The following is a 21,611-nucleotide window of genomic DNA, read 5'->3' on the forward strand; positions in this document are numbered from 1 at the left end:
AAGAGAGCATTAAGTTACAATGAGGCTGGTAGGGTGTGTCCCAATCCGATTTGTCTAGTGCTCTTTTTTTTTTTTTTGAGACGGAGTTTCGCTGTTGTTACCCAGGCTGGAGTGCAATGACACGATCTCGGCTCACTGCAACCTCCGCCTCCTGGGTTCAAGTAATTCTCCTGCCTCAGCCTCCCAAGTAGCTGGGATTACAGGCATGCGCCACCATACCCAGCTAATTTTTTGTATTTTTAGTAGAAACGGGGTTTCACCATGTTGACCAGGATGGTCTCAATCTCTTGACCTCATGATCCACCCGCCTTGGCCTCCCAAAGTGCTGGGATTACAGGCGTGAGCCACCGTGCCCAGCCTTTGACTAGTGCTCTTAAACGAAGAGGGAATTTGAACACACACAGAGACACCAGGGGTCTCTGTGCACAGAGGAAAGAGCATGTGAGGACACAGCAAAAAGCAGCCATCTGCAAGCTCAGGGGACAGGTCTCAGAAGAAACCAAACCTGCCAGACTTTGATCTTGACTTCCAACCTCCAGACCTGTGAGAAAATAAATTTCCATTGTTTAAGCCACTCGGTCTGCGATACTTTGTGATGGCGACATAGTATCGCACCTAACACAGAGTGCCACTTTCATCATGCCACCTCCCTGCTAAGACTCTAATAACTCTATTGCTCATTGTGTAATTTCTCAGAAACTCTCCATGTGCTTCAGAATCTTTTGTAGAGTGGAAAAGTGACGTAGAAAGAAAGGATTCTAGGGTCAGCACAGCCCTTGTTAACCCAGATGACCTGGGAACTTTCTGATTCTTCCTCAGATAGTTATTCTTTTGTAGAGACTGGGTTTGGGAGTCTGCCTTGTTTGCATTGTTGGTTAAACAAATTACTTACCTTTCCAAACCTGTTTTTTTAATCTCAAAATTAGTGATAACATTCCCTATCTTGTTACAAAAATTTAACAAGATGGTATATCTAAATCACTTAACGAAGTACCTAGTACGTCGAAAATGTTTAACAAGTGTGAATTTTCAAAATTAAGTATTCATATTAACAGCTGCTAAGATGTCTTTTAGTTTCGCATTCTAGATTCTATAAATGTAGTCTACTTCCATTTGTTTCTCAAGAGCGCTTTATGATCTAGGCAGTTTTCTCCAGTACATCAAATTCCCAAGTGTGCTGATTCATCCTTCAGTCAATAGTAATTGAATAATCACTCTGGGTCCAACAGGAATAAAGGGAGAAGCCAGAACTTTCTTTGTGCTGCTCACAGCTGTGGGAGAGTGACATGTGCATAATGGTAGTCTAGCATACAATATTGTGATAAGAGATTTCAGGGAGAGGTACAGGGGTCCTAATCTAGTAGATAAATTAAGAGATGACTGACTTTAGAGAGTAAATGTATGCAGAACCCCGAATGGCAGATGGATATGATCCTGCAGAGGTGTGGATTAGAACAGCGCCAGTGAGAGCCTGAGGTGGGATGAAGTGTGGCCTTCTCCTAGAGGGGGGATGTTTCCTCTTCCTCTTACTATATATAGATCTAAGCTCTTTCATGTTTTCAAATGTCAGGTCAGTTACTTACCATTTCTCTACCTTAAGCCACTGGAATCTCTCCCTTCTCTCAAACTCCAGTATGCATTTCATATATACTTGCCTATGTAATTATAATGAGCTTTCAAGAATACAAATTTGATAGATTAAGAAGCTGTGACTTGGGAATGCAAATGAAGAGGAAAAACCTAAAAGGAATAGTGTGGCTAAAAGCCATATGGCACACCTGTCACTACTGTGGGACTTAGTGCCCGGTTCCGTACCATTGGGTTCCTCGCTCAAGACACAGACATCATTAATTATCCTGCGCCTTTGTGTCTGGAGTCATGCTTTTACCTTTCTTTGGGAACAGGGAGCTGTTCCTATAGTAACCTGAGAGTATGGTTTGAGAGACATTTTTAATTTAAAATGGCTCATTTACCCACCTAAATTCCTATTGTTTCTTTATTCCTCTGTGCCTGTTGGCAATATCAAACTCTCTGTATAGTCTTGGTTTACAAAAAGAAAAAAAGCATTCTCAAATTAATTAAAAAATTTAAAACTTTAGTGATGCCTTAGTAACTATATATCTTTATAAGAACAATGAGGATGAAAACATAGTAATATAATGCTCTCTTTGCGTTAGAATATGTTTCCATATCAGGTGTAATGGAGAAGGCTTTGAATTTGGCAGCAGACAAGTTAGTGTCCCAATATGTTCTACTTTTAAAAAACTGGATCAAAACAACAGTATTTCTATTAGAAATTCATTTTGTGTATGAAAATGTACTTGGTCTTTATAAAAGGTGCTCAGTGAATTTGCTTACTTGAATCTCTTAGAAATCTCCATAGAGGCCAGGTGAGGTAGCTCACTCCCATAATCCCTGCACTTTGGGAGGCCAAGGCAAGTGGATCACTGGAGATCAGGAGTTTGAGACCAGCCTGGCCAACATGGTAAAACCCCATATCTATTAAAAATACAAAACTTAGCTGAGTGTGATGGTGGGTGCTTGTAGTTCTAGCTACTTGGCAGGCTGAGGCATGAGAATCACTTGAACCCAGGAGTGGAGCTGAGATCATACCACTACACTCCAGCCTGAGTGACAGAGTGAGGCTCTGTCAAAAAGAAAAAGAAAAGAAACTGTAGAGTTAAGTGACTTGTATGAGTCGAGGCAGTTTGTGGGGAATGATCACCAATTTCATGAAAAATAATGATAATGGTTATTTTGTACATTTATGGCCTTCCAGGTACTATGCTTGGTGATTTACAGGTATTTTCTTATTTCATCCTCCCAGTGTCTCTGTGAGGATCAGGAACCATTTTCCCCACTTACAGATGAGGAAACCGAGGATCAGGATCCCTCAGATAGAGAAAGGAGGAGGCAAGCTTGAACTTGGGTCATTCTGGCTGCAGTCGAGAAGTTGCTGCCACTTAAATGCTGAACCTTTTCATATCTCCACATGTCTATACAATGAAATGGAGGGAAAGAGAGAAGAATCTTCTGCATTCCTATCCCTCTTTCCTCCAGATGTCACAACTCTAATCATATCCCCTTCTTTTCCCCTTGTCATATCACTGTACGCAGAGAGAGAAGTAGCAAAACACTCTAGTCTGGATTTTTGTTTCTGTTCACTTTTCCTGATAAGTCTGTCTTGCCTCGACAACATAACTGAAAGTTTTGGAAGGACCACACACTATTAAACCGCCACTGAATGCCAGCAGTTGCATTGCATAGGCAAGTATCTGTTGAAAAGTCTATCCGAATTCCCTCTCATTCATGTTGTGAAAGTTTCTAATTACAGGGCAGGGAAAACAAAAAAAGAAAGAAAAAAACGCTGTGAGTTTCATATCTTTTACTTCAGACTTAAGAGACTGTGTGCACTCACAAAGGCTGGTTATTTAGCTTAGTTATACGAAACAGAGGAACAGAAACCCTGCTATTTTGTGAGTACTCATGATAGTGGTTGAGCAAACTTAGTTGCAATAAGGTTTCCAGAACTGAGCTAATTCTGGGACAGAAAACACTTTCCTACTGTTTCATGTGGCTGGGTGGACAGAAATGCCTTAATTTTGCAGAGACCTAAAATATCTGCTGCTGCTATTAACAGTTATGAGAGAAAAAGTGATGGACGAGTGCCTATTCCTAACTGGAACTGAAAATGCAGCCACTGTCTGACAATAATGGCTATGATTTTATCCTGAAGGAAGTGATTCTAAGTAATTTCTCATAGGACTTCTTTGTTTCTTCCTTGAACGTAACTGTGGAATAACATTTATAAATTAGATCTGTTCACATGTATTAAATTTTTTAAATAAACTTTATTCTGAAATAATTTAAGAAATAACAAAAATATTACAGGGTTCTCATGTACCCTTCATTTAGCTTTCCCTAGCGGAACATCCGACAGCCATAGTACATTATCAACACGAGGAATCTGACATTGGTACAATGTTATTAATTAAACTACAAACCTTATTTGGGTTCCATTAGTCTTTTATATACGTTCAGTTTTATCCAGTGTGACAACCTCTGCCTTTTAATTGGAAAGTTAAGTCACCCACGTTTAATGTTATTGGAAGCATAGTTGGGTGTTCATCTTCCATTTTGCTGTTTTCCATATGTCTCTCATTTTTTAAAATTCTTCTGTTCTTTATATTAAATAGATATTTTCTGATGGCCCATTTTAATTCCTTCATTGATATTTTAACTATGTTTTTGAGTCATTTTCTTAGTGTTTGCTCTAGGAATTAAACTATATGCCTTAATTTGTTATAGTCTACTTCATATCAATAATATCTTGATTCCAGTAAAATATAAAAACTTTGCTTCCATTAGTCCTAATCCCTGACCACTCCTCCTGTTTGCTATTATTGTCATATACATTAGACAGGATTATAATTTATTGCTATGTAAATGCTATCCCTTTTAAAGAAGTTGAGAGAAGAAAAGGAAATGTTTATAGAATATTTTATATTAATCTACATATTATCTATTTGAAGAATATAATATTTATAGAATATTTTATATTATCTACATATTTACTGTTACTATTAAATAGAAAAGACTTCAGAGAAATGGTAAATAACTGATCTGATATTTGAAAATGTCAAAGAGCTATTTACTGGTACCCTGCATTTCTTTCTATGGATTCAATTATGGTCTGGTATCATTTCCTTGCTCTATCTCCTTTCTTTTGTGCTGTTATTTTCATACGTGTGTGTGTGTGTGTGTGTGTGTGTGTGTGTGTCTGTGTGTGTGAGAGAGAGAGAGAGAGAGAGAGAGAATTCTGCCCAGTTTTGTCAGTGTGTTGTTTTTCTGGGAGACAATTTCCCATGCTCCTCATTCTGCCGTTTTGGAAGTTGGTTCACCCACCTATTGGACTTTAAAGTAGGAGCTTTGGCCAAGACCTTAAGCCATAAGACTTAAGATATCCAGTACTAAAATGGATAGTGAAGCAGCCTGCTCCTTATGTTTTAAAGAAAGCAGATGGACAAGGACATTATGTAAACCGAAGACTTACCCATTTCACGGTTAGAAAAGCATTGAAATGGAAGTGCTGTGGGAGGAGCTTCAGGAAAGTGTTGATGTTTCGTTTTGGAGAGCCCTGCTGTGATTACAGCCCCTCTTCCCTTGGGGTGGAAATCTGGAGAGGGATATGCCTGCTAATCCCCAAACAAGAGAGGGGTTTTAAGGAGACACTGAGAATGTTCATCAGAGGGTTTAACATTTGTCTTCTGCAGGAGGCTGGTGTCTAGTCATGCTTGGGAAATAAGAAGGACACAAGTAGCGGAGTAGAGAGTTTCATTTAGGAAGTAATTGCATTCTCAGGGTTTGTTGGAAGAAAGAAAATACGTGTGAGTATTGTCCATGGACTGAAGAGAATTTTGGGAAAAAGTCTTAAATGCTATACAAGGGTTTGCCTGGAAGAGTGAAAGAACCTCAGAAAAAGAAAACTAAGGGCATCACAAGATGCTGGGGCTGTGGAAGAAGACAGAAGCCCCCAGCTGGAGTAGAGATAGTTTGTGCATGTCTGAAAACACAAGGAAAAAAATCTCAAAAACAGAGAGTCTCAGAAGAATCTACAAAAAGCATCTGTGACAGAAAGGCTCGGCTTTGACATGCACCAGGCCCAGAAGTCACAAAACAGCTTCTAAAAGTACTGCTGAAGTCATACCTTCTTGCCCCTATTCTGCTCTCTCTGTGTCCTTTTCCAACTATGAAGGTTTAAAAACCAGAGTTTTGAAGCGTGGCAGGGCTCCACTCTAGGCAGGGGAGGGGAAAAGTCAATGACCTCACCCTTTTTTCTTGCAACAAGCTCTACCTTGAGCAGGAGAGAGACTTTAACTCAAGGAACCTGGCATTTCAATGTCTTCAGTGTCTGGTCAATTCTTTCTCTCTCTTCCTTTTCTTTTCTTCTTTTCGTACGCAAGTTAACAGCAAAGTTCTGAAGCTGCCTGAGGTTTCATCAAGGCAGGAGAAGAGTTAATCCTGAATGGAATCAAAGAACAAAAGAAAGTTGCTTAGAGATTAAATGCCATGAGTCATGTTTGTTTGCTCTCTAGTTATCTTGCAGTTCCTAACCTAGTGGTTTTACACACACACACACACACACACACACACACACACACACACACACACAGAGAGAGAGAGAAAGCGGGCAGACAGGGAGAGAGAGAGACGACTTGGACAGTTAGCTATCTGAAGCCAATTTCTCGCTTTTGGCTTTAATATCAGGAGTCTCCATCCAAGCCTTGCTGTAGGATACAGCGGATAATAGGAGGCGAACAGAGTGCTTATGAATAAAGTTGCTGGAAGTGAGAAGAGGAAGTAAAGTCGCTGACACAAACTTTGGGCCCCGGCAACAGATTTCCTCTAAACATTTTGAGTACTAATTTCACCCCCTCTGGAATTTTCTTTGTTCTGCTTTTTTTTAAATAAGTTGAGAGAAATTTAGCGTCATGTGACATTAATAATTGTTAGGATTAAGAAAGAGAGACATCGAAAGAGAGTGTAGCACTATTCTGTGGATTTTTTTCATGCATAAACCTGGCACGACTTGGAATAATGCCATTCATCCAACCATTGGACAAATCTTTATCCGGAATCTACCGTATGTCAGGCATAGTATTAGGCACTAGGGATGCCTCTGTGATAAGATAAAAATGGCCACTGACTTAATGCATCTTAGTTCTCCCAGGAAAGGCAGACATTGCGTGAGTGGAATGAAAGGCTTAAAGGAGGAGCCCAGCGAACACACGAAACCAACAACAGGCAGACCAGATATACTTTGCAGGTCACAGAAGGGTTCTCTGTGAAAGTGACATTGAGACCGAATCCTGGAGAATGGGTCAGATTTAGCTAGGTAAACAGCAGTTGCCTAAGAGGTTCCGCAGGCTCTGCCACGGCCTCTGTTTCCAACCTCATCATGAGCCACTTTCACATTTGCTCACCGTCCTCCAGCCCCGTCTTCTCTCAGTTCCTCAGACTGCCTGCCTGGAGCGCCGTCTTCTAGACCCACTCTCTCCTCCCTCTGTGTGGATGACTCCTTTGTAGTGCTCTGCCTCAGTTATCCTTGTTTCTGCCTCCGCCTGTTTCCATCATTTTATACGACTCTGTTTCCAAGGGTTTCTTTCATTTTTTGGATCCCTTGTTTTCTGATTGCTTTCTAGAGATGCAGTCTCCAAGAGGAAAGGGAATGTATCTAGCTCCTCATTTTTGCTTCTCCAGTCCCTTGAACAATGTTTGACACATGGTAGTTATGCCTTAAATGTTTGTTGAATAAATGAATGAATAGAAGAGATAAGCTACTGCTCTGAGTGGGAGACGGCTTGATGCATCTGAAGGAAAGAAAACCACATGGCTTTAGCATAGAAAGCAAAAGGGAGAGTAGTGACATCGGGCTGAGGAAGTAGATGGAAATTCAATTTTGCGGTCTTTTGTGCTAGTATTCTTCAAATTGCTATTAGTGAGTCATGAAATCAATTCAGTGGGCTGTTACCAGCATTTAAACAAAAGAAATAGAGTAAAATCAGGGTGCATTGTACTTAGTAAAAGTATCACAGCAAACTTACTTCTATATTTTTGATATATGTCTGTGTATGTATTTCTGTATCATATTGAGATATGCAAAGATTTCCCCACTTTGCTTTGCAGTAAACAGATATAAAAGCCACCATGGTAGGCCATGTTAAGGATTTCTGGTTTTCTACTAAGGGAATGGAGCCACTCATTGATGATATTTTTCCAGAAGAGTCGCTTTCAAGGTTTCCTTCCAATTGGAGATGTTAGTAATAATAAAAAGTGTTACTACTTTTAGCAACATGTATGCATGAAAAATCAGGCTAGGCTGCATGTACTGTTACCCCTAGATTGCCTCGTTCCGTTTCTTCAAGGTGAGAGCTATGCCTTATTCACTATTGTTTTCCGAGTGCCTAGTGTAGACTAAGTAGATAGCAAAGACGTCTGTGTTGAATGAACGAAAGAGCTTGTATGAAGCTACTGTTTGTGAATGGAATTGCTGTAAGTCCCAGCAGATGCTTTGCCACTCTGAGTATTACTCACAGAAAACTCTGGTGAGAATAGCTACCAGAGTCTTGTTTACTTTTCGAGGTTCCACTGTGGAGAGTGTCAAGTGTAAAGTCTGTAAGGCCACAACGTTTCGTGGTACACACCTGCCTGCTTCACCATTAGTTTGCTCCCAGGCACCCTGCATATCAAAAGGCATATTGTAGATATTTATTTGTAAGTGACAAATATATCAAAAATTTCTGATTTTCTGCTGTCACAACAATTACAAAAGATAGTACATCTTTCAAGTACATATATGATGTTATTAGTGATTAGTAATCAGTCTATGTAATTTTTTTTTTTTTTTTGAGATGGAGTCTTGCTCTGTCACCAGGCTGGAGTGCAATGGAGCGATCTCAGCTCACTGCAACCCCCGCCTCCCAGTTCAAGCAATTCTCATGCCTCAGCCTCCTGAGTAGCTGGGACTACAGGCCCGTGCCACCACACCCAGCTACTTTTTGTATTTTTAGTAGAGACGGGATTTCACCATGTTGGCCAGGGTGGTCTCGATCTCTTGACCTCGTGATCACTTTTGGGAGGACTTGGCCTCCCAAAGTGCTGGGATTACAGGTGTGAGCCACCATGCCCAGCCCAGTTTATGTAATCTTTATCTTAAAAGTGAATCATATGCATTGAATATTTATTACAGGCTAGGTGCCTTTCACAATAGTGTTATGCACATTTATAAGCAAGTAACCTGGGTCTTAGAATATGAAACTGGAACTTGAATTAAGGTCTTTCTAGATCTCATATCCAATGGTGTTTTCACTAAATTATGCTGCTTCAATACAGAACATAATTGGTTTTCCTTCAGCCTTTGGATCCCTGATAGCACTGCCCTGGCATCATCCTACACAGACATTTCAGCTTCTGGAGAGGGAAGACATGCCTCTCAGGAATTACTGCTACTGCAGCAATCGAAAGGTCTCTTGCTCTTGGGCCCAGGAGCTTTATGTGAACTATCATATGTGTAGAAGGCTTCATATTAAGAAATCACTTCTGAGGGGAAATGATATAAGGAAAATATGGATGGTTAAGATGAGAATGAGGCAGGTGATTTTTATATTATACCATTAATAAAAATATATTCCGCCCACAGTGCTAGAGTATTAGCTACATTCTGACTCCGAAACAGATGTAGCCACACTTTGAATTTAGTTGGCATAAAAATATCAGCCATACTGGTAGATTAAGTCATTGCCGATCACTTTTGAAAGTTGTGATAGGAATAGCTCAGAAAATGCTGATAATGGGAAGTGCTCAATCATAAGGATCATCTCACTCAATATAGATATATTTCTTGTATTGTAAATTTAAACATAAATATCAGAAAAAATGATTGTAGTTTTGTCTGCATTGTTTTATAATATCATCCATTAAATATAAAACATAATTTCAAAAATACTTAGAGCCTAAGCAAAGGCACAGTATCCTATAGTAGTAAAGGAATAACCATGTTTGGTTGATGTGTGTATAGGTAGATAATTAGGGAAAAATAATAAGAGATAAAAGAGAAACTCATACTGGTATTGATTAACAGTGTAAGATGATGTGGTAGAATAGAGAATGAGGGTAATACAGCCTATGGATAAATAGTAAGTGAACTTCCCTTGACTTGAGCAGAATGCTTTGGCGTAACTGGGCTTGAAAATTACGCCTCTTACGTGTATACATATAGCCTATCATTCATTCATTGTTTAACATATGTAGTAAGTACCCACATGTGCCGACATAGTGACTGGGAATTTCACCGTGAACGAAACACACACAAAATCTACCTTCATGGAATTTATGTTCTAATGAAGAAAGGAGAAGAGGTAGATAAACACAACAAAAGCTATCTACGTAGATGTCAGATGGCCATAAAGCAAAAAAGCATGGTTTTTGCCAATTTTAAATGAAATGGGTACAGAAGACTTCACTGGAAAGATGGTATTGGAGTAAAATCCTGAAAGTTAATAGCAGATCCAACCAGAATATCAGAAATGTGAAATCTGAGTGCCTTAGTCTATTTTGCACACTGTAACGGAATATGACACGCTGGGTAATTAATAAAGTAAATAAATTTATTGGCTCATAGTTTTGGAAGTTGGGAAGTCAAAGGCCAATGTGCCAGCAGTTTTGGTTCCTGGAGAGGCTATTCTTTTCTTTCAAGATAGCCATTGTCCAGAGAAGAGGAAGGCTGGATTTAAAATATGGCAGAAGGCAAAAGGGCTAAGAGAGAGAGAGCCCGTTCCACAAGCCACTTTAAAAAGGCATTAAACCCACCTATGAGGGTGAAACTCTCATCAGCTAACCGCCTCTCAAAGGCCCTACCTCCCTGTACCGTACGTTGGCAATTAAATTTCAACATGAGTTTTGGAGGGAAAAATCAAACTATACCATCAAAGCAGTTGATAATTGGTTAATGTTATCAGCAAAGTTTTCTATTAGGTTTTAAATAAGAAAATGCAAAACCAAGATTACAGTAATTTATTATGATAAATCAGAATGATAGTTTGGCCTCGTTTTTATTTAAAAAGTTGATTTAAAATGCTGTATACCTTTTCAGCCTGATGAATATTCATGATAAGATAAAAATACTTGTACTTTAGGAGCTTAAGAAGTGATGAGAGTGAATAGATGTTTTACTTTAAAAACACATTTTTTTTATTGTTGGTAAAAATAAAAATGATTGATGGACCAGAATGAAGAACAGGGGACATCTTTATTTTTTATAATTCTTAAGTAGAGAACTATGGGTGATTTTTACCATTCACATAATATTGCTTCATATTTTTTACAACCAAATATGATGAAGAAAGTGAGTTTAAAAACTGAAGGGCATATGAGAAAAATCCCATTTTCGTAAAAAAATTTCCAATCCTCTGTTTTCCCATTACTTTAAGTATCATGAAAAAGCAGTGAAATGGCCTGGAAAGATACACTTCATAATGAAAACGGTGATTGCATTTCATCCTTTGTTCACTTCAGCAGTTGGTGTTTGTGACAATGAGCAGGAATCATTTTTTATAATTTTTTAAAAGTTGATGTTTAGAAAGAAAGATCATTAAAAATTTAAAACAACTTTGATTTATTCTGAAATAAAAACATGGTATAATCTACATATTCAAGATAAATAATAAGCATACTTGGGAAGATATTCCAAATTAGATGTAACTTATAGAATACTGAAATATAAGTGTATGTTGTTTTATGAAGTCTCAAGGACTTGGTATAATGAAATAGCAAAGATGTTTATTCATTAAATAGTTTTTATTTGATTTTAAATAATGAAGAATAATTGTAGAAGAGAAAAGGAAAATAGAGTATTTTTCCATTAAAATATTTTCGATTAACTGCTTCTAAAGTAAACTGGCATCTTCAAATGAACAAACATTTCTTTAAAAAATATCATTGCTAAAGTTCAAATTCAACATGAATGTACTTTTATAATTCCTAACAAACAGCTAGGTGAAAAAAAGCTTTCCTTTTTCTTGTGAATTTGGATAATGCTGACACCACTGAGGAAACAATGACATGTAGCTTAATTATAAATAGTACAAAAATAATTTTAATTTTCCATAATTTCAACACATTTCTTCTAAAGTACTTGGCAAATGAAAAACAACACAAGCCCGTGTAGTTTCCTAATAATTATTCACAGTGTAAATTTGAAGAAGTAAATATGGAAATTAAACAGTATCATCAAAATATGTTTACCTTTCCCCTACGTTATGTATGATACCCATTCATATACCTAAGGAACTCAACCTATCCAGTGTCCTAGGGTAGACTTTTTCTTCCTAAGACACATACTCATAATCCTTCAAATCTTAGAACTGCATCCAAAAGGAAGCTTAACAATAGTGATTGTTTATTTTGTAGGTTTTACAGACGCTAGAGTGCCAAAGAAGACCTTTGAAGTGTGAAAAGATTTCCTGCAATTGAAACCACAATGTCATTTATAGATCCTTATCAGCACATTATAGTAAGTCATTCACTGTTTACGAATTCTTTCTGGGAGGGGGGCTGGTATGTTTCCGTATGTGAGTATCGCGGGCATTGCTAGTAAAACTGCGACAGCTTCTCCATTTGTTATTCTAGTCATATGAGCTTAATGTGGTACAGGAGGCTACAGAACACCATAAAACTAATTTAACTTTTCGTTTTATTACTTTAAGTTTCCAGAAAAGAGGAAATCGAAAGGAAGAAAAATACCAAAAGATCTGTAATAATAATGGAACAATAAAAACTGTTGTTATCACTTAGCAATCATCAGCCTGCGTAGTTTGCACCTTTCACATGACTTGGTGGAAAGAAGAATGAAAGTAAAAGAATGTCTGAGTTCAGGGCAATATTTTGGTTTGCATTTTTAGGGTAATTAATTCTGTAAACTTTCCCTTAGTTAGATATGTTTAAGCAAATTCTTCTATGGGTGGTTAGTTTTAGTAAAGAGTTAAGTAATTCCAATTTCCGTATGTAATTTTCCAAACTCCAGTGGAAGTATATATACTCTCTTCTGGTCAATAAATAGAAGAGAGAGTTCCTTGCTGAATTCAGCATTTGAGACTCAGGTTTATATGAGGTTGATATAGGTTTAATGGATATTTAAGGAATAATCCATAGCCTCATATTTACTTGAAATAAAATGCTGTTTTCTTACTCTGCATTCGTTTCTAGATACCATGCTCTCTCTGGCCCTCCTTAAATAAAAAGTTTATTATTATCGTTTGTAATGCCTTATTTCCCTCCATTCATAACTTGAACCATTGACCTGGACTCAGCCCTTCCACTTCACAAAAAGGTCTAATTAATTGGCTTCTTTGGGGCTAAATCCAGAAAACTTTTCAGTCCCCACACTCCTATCCCACTCTGCTGCTCATTGTTGTTTTCTTAAATCCTCAGATTTTTCTGGTTTTGTTTCTTCTGTTTCCTTGCTGTTGGTTACTTCTCAGTTTTCTTTTTCTTTTTTTGAGATGGAGTCTTGCTCTGTTGCCCAGGCTAGAGTGCAGTGGCGTGGTCTCAGCTCACCACAACCTCCGCCCCCTGGGTTTAAGCAACTCTCCTACCTCAGCCTCCTGAGTAGCTGGGATTACAGGTGTGTGCCACCACGCCCAGCTAATGTTTGTACTTTTAGTAGAGACAGGGTTTCACTTTGTTCAGGCTGGTCTCGAACTCCTGATGTTCTGATCTGCCTGCCTCAGCCTCCCAAAGTGCTGGGATTACAGGTGGGAGCCATCGCACCCGGCCTATTTCTCAGTTTTCTTATGCAAGCCCTTATTTCTGTTTGACTCTCTTTTTTAAAAAAAATAATTGAGGTATAATATACATGAAGTACATAAATCTTAATTGTTAAGCTTGGTGGATTTTTACATATATATTCCACCCCTGAAAACATCACTCAGATTATAAGTACCCAGGAAGACTTGCTCATCTACCTTCCGGTTAATCACTTGCCTCAAAGGTAGCCAGTATTTTACCTCTGTTATCATGGGTAAGTTTTGCTTATTTTTGACCTTCACATAGATTTCTGCATTCAACACTGTATCTGTGAGATTCATTCATGTTGTTGTCAGTAGCAGACTTCCACACTTTTACATTGCCATATGGTTTTTCATTATTTGACTATATCACAAGCTATTTATTTAGTCTACTGATAACCATTATATTCTCTTTCAAAGGCAATGGTGAATACCATCATTCAGTGGCAATGGTGATTTCCTATAAATCAGGCAACCATATATGTGTGGCTTCTTTTCTTTTCTGTTGTATTAGTCAAATAGTCTGTGTTTGCCCCAAGACCAATCTATCCTAATTTCTGTAGCTTAAAAGTATGTCTTTATTTATGGTAATGTAAATCCTCAAATTTTTTCTTCTTTAAGAATATCCTGTCTATTTTTAGTTCTCTGCATTTCCATATAATTGGATTCATTTTGCCAATTTACACACACACACGCACACATGCACACACACATGCACACAAAATTGCTGGGATTTTTGTTGGGACTGCAATGATTCTATAGAGGAGAGATAATATGATAACAACATTGAGTCTTTCAATCCATTAACAAACCATGATTCTTATCCAAAACTAAATGTTGCTTAATTTCATCTTTAATTATCTCAGTAATGTATTATAGTTTTCTGTAAGAAATCGTGTGTGTGTGTGTGTGTATATATATATTTTTAAATGTATTTTTTGATATTTGATGTTTTAATGTAATTGTAAAGGTAAAGATATCTGCAAACTTTATTTTCCAATTAGCCGTTGCCTTTTTTTTTTTTTTTTGAGATGGAGTCTCACTCTGTTGCCCAAGTTGGAGTGCTGTAGCGGGATCGCGGCTCACTACAATCTCCTTGTCTTGGGTTCAAGCAATTCATGTGCCTCAGCCACCCTTGTAGCTGGGATTACAGGCGTCTGCCACCACACCTGGCTATTTTTTTTTTGTATTTTTAGTGGAGATGGAGTTTCGCCGTGTTGGCCAGGCTGGTCTTGAACTCCTGGTTGAGTTTATGTTTAGCAGAAAATATGAAAAAATTATTGATAATAACCATAATATAAGATAATGTAAGCCCACAATATGAGGGCTCTGACAAGAGACGGTGAAGATGACTCTGGGAGTAGTATACCACAGGAGGAATTGATAACATGAATCCTTCTGGAAAGAATTTCTAGGGGAAGTAACACATTAGCATAGACCTGAAGGTTAGCAGACGTTAGTCAGTTAAAGAGAGAGAAAATGACTTTTCTGAACTGGAAAAAGCAGGCATATGTGAATTAGTCTGAAGGTGAGATGTAATAGTACATGATTCAAGGAAATGAAGGAAGTTCAGTATGGTTGGAACACAAAACATTTCAAAGAATATGATTATTTGGAATGACTTTCACTCTTCTACTTGTTACTGGCCTTATTACTGACGGGCACGTAGCCCACTCATATGTCTTGTCAGATGATCTTGTGAACTGGCATTCAGTTTCTTCTTTTAACTTGGCAGAGTATATTTAAAAATCAAACTGCATCCAGACATCTGAGATTCAGCACTGGTACCTTTTCTTGAAAATTTTGTTAACTCTAGCAACAGATTTAGGCTATAATAATTACCAATGTGGTAATATTATATTATACCATATTACAAAACATGAAAAAACACATATTGGTATCACATTTTTCCTTACTTTCTCCAACATCAGGCGTAGACATCAACTAGTATTCTAATTTATGGCCCTTTTAAATGATCTCTTGGGTGCGAAGCCGAGTTACAGCCCTTTTAAGTGATCTCTTGATCTGTGAGCTTTACAGTTTTCTTCATTCTTCTTCTTGCTGTGTGTATATGAAAAAAACCAACTGTGAGTGCGCACGTGCGTGCGCGTGTGTGTGTGTAAATTGTTTTAAAAACAAAATTTCCTGCTCAGGTTTTCACAGAAAGATATTTTCCAAAATATGTAAGTGAGCAAGCACACTCAACACTGAGTGATATTAGTAAAGTGAAAGTTGGGGTGAATCAAGCCAGCTGACTATTAATAGTAATGAGCTCTTGGTGCCAAACAGGCTTACGGTTTTGGCTGCCTCAAGGCCAGAAGACGGGGCTCATTTTCACCGTTCCTGTGATGCAGGGACATGTTGGAGAATCCTGTAGGCTGATGCAGCAATTTGCAGCCAGCAAGCTCTCTGGCTTCTGATGGGGCTTGGATGTTAAGAAGCTGGTAGGAAAATAGAGTGACACATATATAACAGAATTTAGTTCTCATATGTCTAGAATCATTATGAGGTGCCTTCCAACCTTGAGGATTTTGTGTTTTCAGAATTTATTGAAGATTTTTTTTTTTGACCAGGAGCCATCAATTTTACAAGAGATCAAATATAAAATATTTATAACATTTTCCATCTTTTTACTCTGAGTAGATGAGTCATCTCCCTGAAGTGAAAAAATTCATACCTCTTTCTACCACCTATTAACAATGGGGGGGCACTGTCCCATATCCCACAGAAACTAAGGTTGTCTTCACATTAGGGACAGTCAACCACATGGATATGACAGCATGGTTGCATACCAAAATACAAGGGCTTTAAAAAAATACCATTGTAGGATGACTAGAAATTTTACCAAAAATGTAGAAAGCTATTATTCAGATTATTACAGTAATACAGGAAAGAAAACCACCACTGGAATAGGTAATCAAAGAAGTAGTGTTCTGTCGGCAGTTCTGGTCTTCCCAGTTATATGCTCACGAACACGTAGACTCTGACTTTTACCTGCCTCATCTGGAAAACGGGGTATAAATGGGACCTGCTGTGTCTGCTTCACAGAGCTTTTATTAATAGTAAAGTGTTATGTGCACAAAATTATTCCTTTGAAATAATAAGATATTTTTAGAAAAGTTAGAAGGTGAGAGGCTGCTACTGGAAAATGAAAAATATAAAAGTGATGGAACTATACTTACAAAAGCAGAGGACTATAAATGACTTAATGAGTTTTTAGGCAAATAGAATTTTTTGAGAACTCACAATATCTAGAAAAATGAGGAAGAAGAAAGCTAGTGTATTAGGGTTCTCTAGAGAAACAGGGCCAATAGGAGATATTAATGTATTAATTATGAGGTATTAATTTGTTATGACAAATAGGAGATATTGATTTATTGATTTGTTATGAGACATTAATTACTGCTAACTAATTGATTAATTATTGGCTTACACAATTATGGAGGCTGAGCAGTCCTACGATCTGCTATCTCAAGCTGAAAATGCTGTAAAATTGGGGTGTATTTTGGTCTTAGTCTGAAGACCTGAGAATCAGGGGAGCTGATAATGTAAATCCCAATCTGAGGGCAGGATAAGATGCAAGGAGGTGTCTCAGCTCCAGCAGTGAGGGGAGAATAGAGGGGGTGAAGTCTTCCTTCCTCCGCCTCTGTTCTGTTTGGACTCTCAGCAGATTGGGTGATGCCCGTCTGCATCTAGGAGGGCAGTCTACTTTACTGAGCTCACTGATTCAAATGCTAGCGTCATTTAGAAATACCCTCGCCGACATACCTAGAAACAGTGTTCAATCTGGACACCACATGGCCTACTGGAATTGATGTGTAAAATTACTCATCACCACTAATGAGAAACGTCTTACTTTTCCTGGATATCAGCCCTGCCCTCCACAAGCCTCTCGTAGGAGGCAACTGTGCACTAATTTAAAGTAATGCCCGTGTTTCTGCTTCTTTACCACACAGCATAGATCAGAAATCCCTAGAAGGTCACCAGGTTTATCTTTCAGTTCTCAAATTTCTTTTTGGTTCTTTTAAAAATCTTCTCAGCCATTTTTTTAATACTTCCAGCTCCATATAGTCATGTTTCAATTTGACTTTATTTTCCTTGAACGTCGTAAGTGTAGTGTAGCTGATGAGTGGATGCGTTGGTTTCTGTGGCGGTTGATTAATTATGCTGGTTTGTAGTCTTGGTGTCATGCCTCCTTACATTCCCAGTTATCTCTGATTTTGAGTTGAACATTGTGGTGAAAAATAGAAGTCATCTTTTAGAGATAAGTTACTTACTTCCCTCAGGCCCCTGGGGAAAGTAGCAGTTTGGGACAAATGTCATCCCATCTAGATGGGTTGTTTTCTGAGAGCTGCTTAGATTACACTAAAATGGGTTGTCAGTCCATGGAAGGGATGTTCATGGTTGTTCCTATGTCACGGACTATGGAGATTTTAATCTGAAGCAGGAGTGTGGATTACCAGGATCCTTATGAATGCTCATGAATCTCTCCAGGCTGCACAGTCTCTCAGTCCTGTCCTCTTCTGAATCAGGAAATGCCACCATGGTAACACTGAGCTCACCTCTCTGGTTTTTTGTGCTCCTTTTAATCTTTGCTCTCTGTCCTGGTAGTTAATGCTTTCCTACTTTTAGACAAATGTTTGTTTATTTATTAAAACGTTATCCAGTTTATAGTTACTTTGAGTGGGCAGTGGTCACCTTGATTACTTACTCTGCTGTTACCGTAAGTGGAACTCCCTAATTACTTCTTTCACAGTCAGTAATGCCTCCAGACAATCCCAAAAAGATGGATAATCATCCTATTTTAAAGGATTTCCACACATGCTAAGGTTATCCCCTAAACTTGACATTCAGCATTGCCCTATGTGCAGTTCTAATGTTGGAGTCTGGATTCGTGCCAGGGAACCCTTGAGAAAATCCTGTGTTACTGGCCGGACTGTTGGTTCTTCACCATATGACAGGTTTTTTTCTACATCCAGAATATGGATCTTCACTGCTCAGTGACATGAGATAGGTAAAGGGAGTCTCCTCCCCATCAAAGGCTATATGCTGAGAGTAAGGAAACCTCATTTTACCCATTGTATCATTTTGCTTAGTGTATAATATTAAGTAAAATAATATATTTAATTTATATATAATTATATTCCAATGTAATATATTATTAACATGAGTATAATATAAAAATGTATTAATATATTAACATGAGTATAATATACAAATATTGAAACCTTTACTTTTCTGTTTTTAATTATTCTTATATATAGTCATTTAGTTCTCAGAAAAGTCATATGAAGTTGGTTTTCTGATTGCCATTTTATATATGAGGAAACAAAAAAACAGAAAATTTGATTGTAAATGCCCTTCTGTCTCTGTCTTTTTTTTTTAACCTAAAACTCCTGAGAATATACCAAGTGAGTCTGTGTCTTTTAGTTATGAACCTTTTTTTTTGGAGACAGGGTCTCACTCTGTCACCCAGGCTGGAGTGCACTGGCATGATCTCGGCTCACTGTAGCCTCCACCTCCCAGGTTCAAGTGATTCTCCTGCCTCAGCCTCCTGAGTAGCTGGGATTATAGGCATGCACTATTACGCCTGTCTAATTTTTTGCATTTTTAATGGAGATAGGGTTTCATCATGTTGGACAGGGTGGTCTGGAACTTTTGACCTTAAGTGATTTACCCTCTTCAGCCTCCCAAAATGCTGGAATTATAGGCATGAGCCACCACACCTGGCCTGAACCTTTTATTTGTTGCTTAATGAACAGAACAGGTAAGTCAGGGAGGAGGTTTTTAAGAAGTTCCTTAAAATAGGGATAAAATATCTAAAATAGCATTTGTTGGCATATCCAGATTTTCAAGTGTATTGGATTTATTGGCCTTAAAGTTCACATTTGAAAACCATCTGTGCAAACACGTCTTAGATCTGAATGAACATGATCATCTCGGGCAGTAAGTCTAAACCCAATAAATATGACTGCCCCAAAGTGCCAAGGATGTGTGGGAAAAACTTTTCAACTGCACATGCTACCTCATGTATTCTAATGAGCTCCTCCAGAAAGGGGGTGTTGCACATGTCCTTCCCAGTCCACTGAGTCACCGATACTCCAGGAGAGCGTAGATTTCATCATAAGTATTGAGGTAGGCAAAGGCTGATGTTCAATTTTTGTGTGTGTGATGCTATAGCTATTTAGTTACCATTGGACTAGAATCTATATTGCACTTACAATTTAGGTGCCAGATATTTGAGCGATTGTTTTAAGTGTTTTAAGGATATTATAGTCACTACAAATTCATGGTAAACATATCATTAAATAAATATTTTACCATTTTCTTTTTTAAAGACAGGGTCTGCTACATTGCCTAGGCTGGTCTCAAATTCCTGGGCTCAAGCGATTCTTCTCTCTGAGACTTTCGAGTAGCTGTGACTACAGGTGTGCACCACTGCACCCCCCAGATAAATTATAAGTTTAGAACCAAGCTGTTATTAATTTCTTTTGTTGGTTTCCACTGCTAGAGCAGCCCCTGCAATCTTTTTCCTTTTTTGTCTGACACTTCACTTTTTAAAATTCTGTTTTTAATTGACACATGGTAATTGTACATATTTGTATGGTACAGTATCATGTTCCAATATATTATACATGGTGTAATAATCAAATCAAGATTTTTAGCATATTCATCACCTCATACATTTATCCTGTCTTTGTGGTGAGCACACTGAAAATCTTCTCTTCTCTTCTGAGATGCGCATCACCTTACTATTAACCATAGTCAGCCTTCTGTGCTGTAGGACACCAGTACTTACTCTGCCTCCCTAACATTTTACCCATTTGCCATTCTCTCCCCATTTTCCCCTCCCTCCTATCTTCCCTAGCCTCTGGTAGCCACTGTCTTACTCTCTACTTCTATGGCATCAACTTCTTCAGATTCTACATATGGGTAGATCTTGTGCTATTTGTCTTTCTGTGCCAATACATAACTATTTTTTTTTTTTTTTTTGAGATGGAGTCTTGCTCTGTTGTCCAGGCTGGAGGGCAGTGGTGCGATCTTGGCTCACTGCAATCTCTGTCTCCCAGGTTCAAGCCACTCTTCTGTCTCAGCCTCCCGAGATGCTGGGATTACGAGTGCCCACCACCATGCCTGGCTAATTTTTGTATTTTTAGTAGAGATGGAATTTCACCATATGGGTCAGTCTGGTCTCGAACTCCTGACCTCAGATGATCCATCCTCCTCAGCCTCCCCAGGTGCTGGGGTTACAGGTGTGAGCTGCCATGCCCAGTGGCAAATATATACCTATTTAACATAATGTCCTCCAGGTTCATCCCTGTTAGAACAAATGACAGGATTTCCTCCTTTCTTGTGGTTGAATAGTACTCCATTGTGTATATGCACCACTTTTATTTATCCATTCATCCATTGATGGGCGCTTAGGTTGATTCCGTATCTTGGTTATTGTGAATGGTGCTGCACTTAACGTGGGGGTGCGAATTTGTGTTCGACACACTATTTTCATTTCCTTTGGATATATACCCAGTAGGAGAATTTCTGGACCATATGGTAGTATCATTTTTAATTCTTTTGGCGAACCTTCATACTGTTTTACACAATGGCTATACAAATTTACTTTTCCACCAACACTGTTTAAATGTTTCTCTTTGTCTATATCTATGCCAGCATTTGTTATTTTTGTGGTCTTTATGATAGTGATTCTAGTTGGAATGAGGTAATATCTCATCATGGTTTTCATTTGCATTTCCCTGAGGATAAATGATGTTGAGCATTTTTTCATATACTTGTTGGCCATTTGAGTGTCTTCTTTTGAGAAATGTCTATTTAGGTCTTTAACCTGTTTTAAAAATCAGATCATTATTATTTTGCTATTGAGTTGAGTTCCTTATGTATATTCTGGATGCCAGTCTCTATACTTATGGTTAAAAGAGGACTTAAAAATCTCCTGACTGCAGTAAGAATGCACTCTATATTTGCTTTTATTTTTAAAAGCTACATATACATATGTAGCTCAGGTGTGGTGCTCATGCCTGTAATCCCAGCACTTTGGGTAGCTGAGGTGTGCAGATCACTTGAGCCTAGGAGTTTGAGACTAGCCTGAGCAATGTGGCAAAATCCCATCTCTACTAAAACAAAAACAAAATACAAAAATTAGCCGGGTGTGGTGGTGCGTGCCTGTAGTCCCAGGTACTTGGGAGGAAGAGTTAGGAAGGTCATCTGAGCTACTGCACTCTAGCCTGGGTGACAGAATGAGACTCTGTCTCA

General features: G+C 38.3%; 1 protein-coding gene across 2 annotated transcripts in view; it reads left to right on the forward strand.

Moving 5' to 3' along the window:
• The window catches only part of PLA2G4A (phospholipase A2 group IVA), a 160,386-nt gene that overhangs the window by 12,625 nt on the left and 126,150 nt on the right, over positions 1–21,611 (forward strand). For both annotated transcript variants that reach the window (XM_002760284.7, XM_078355134.1), the window contains exon 2: positions 11,968–12,070. In XM_002760284.7, the coding sequence (XP_002760330.1) occupies positions 12,038–12,070 (33 nt within the window). In that variant the 5' untranslated portion in view covers positions 11,968–12,037. The remainder of the gene's footprint in view (positions 1–11,967; positions 12,071–21,611) is intronic.

Source organism: Callithrix jacchus, chromosome 18 (assembly GCF_049354715.1).
Source record: "Callithrix jacchus isolate 240 chromosome 18, calJac240_pri, whole genome shotgun sequence".
In the NCBI taxonomy this organism is placed as follows: domain Eukaryota; kingdom Metazoa; phylum Chordata; class Mammalia; order Primates; family Cebidae; genus Callithrix; species Callithrix jacchus.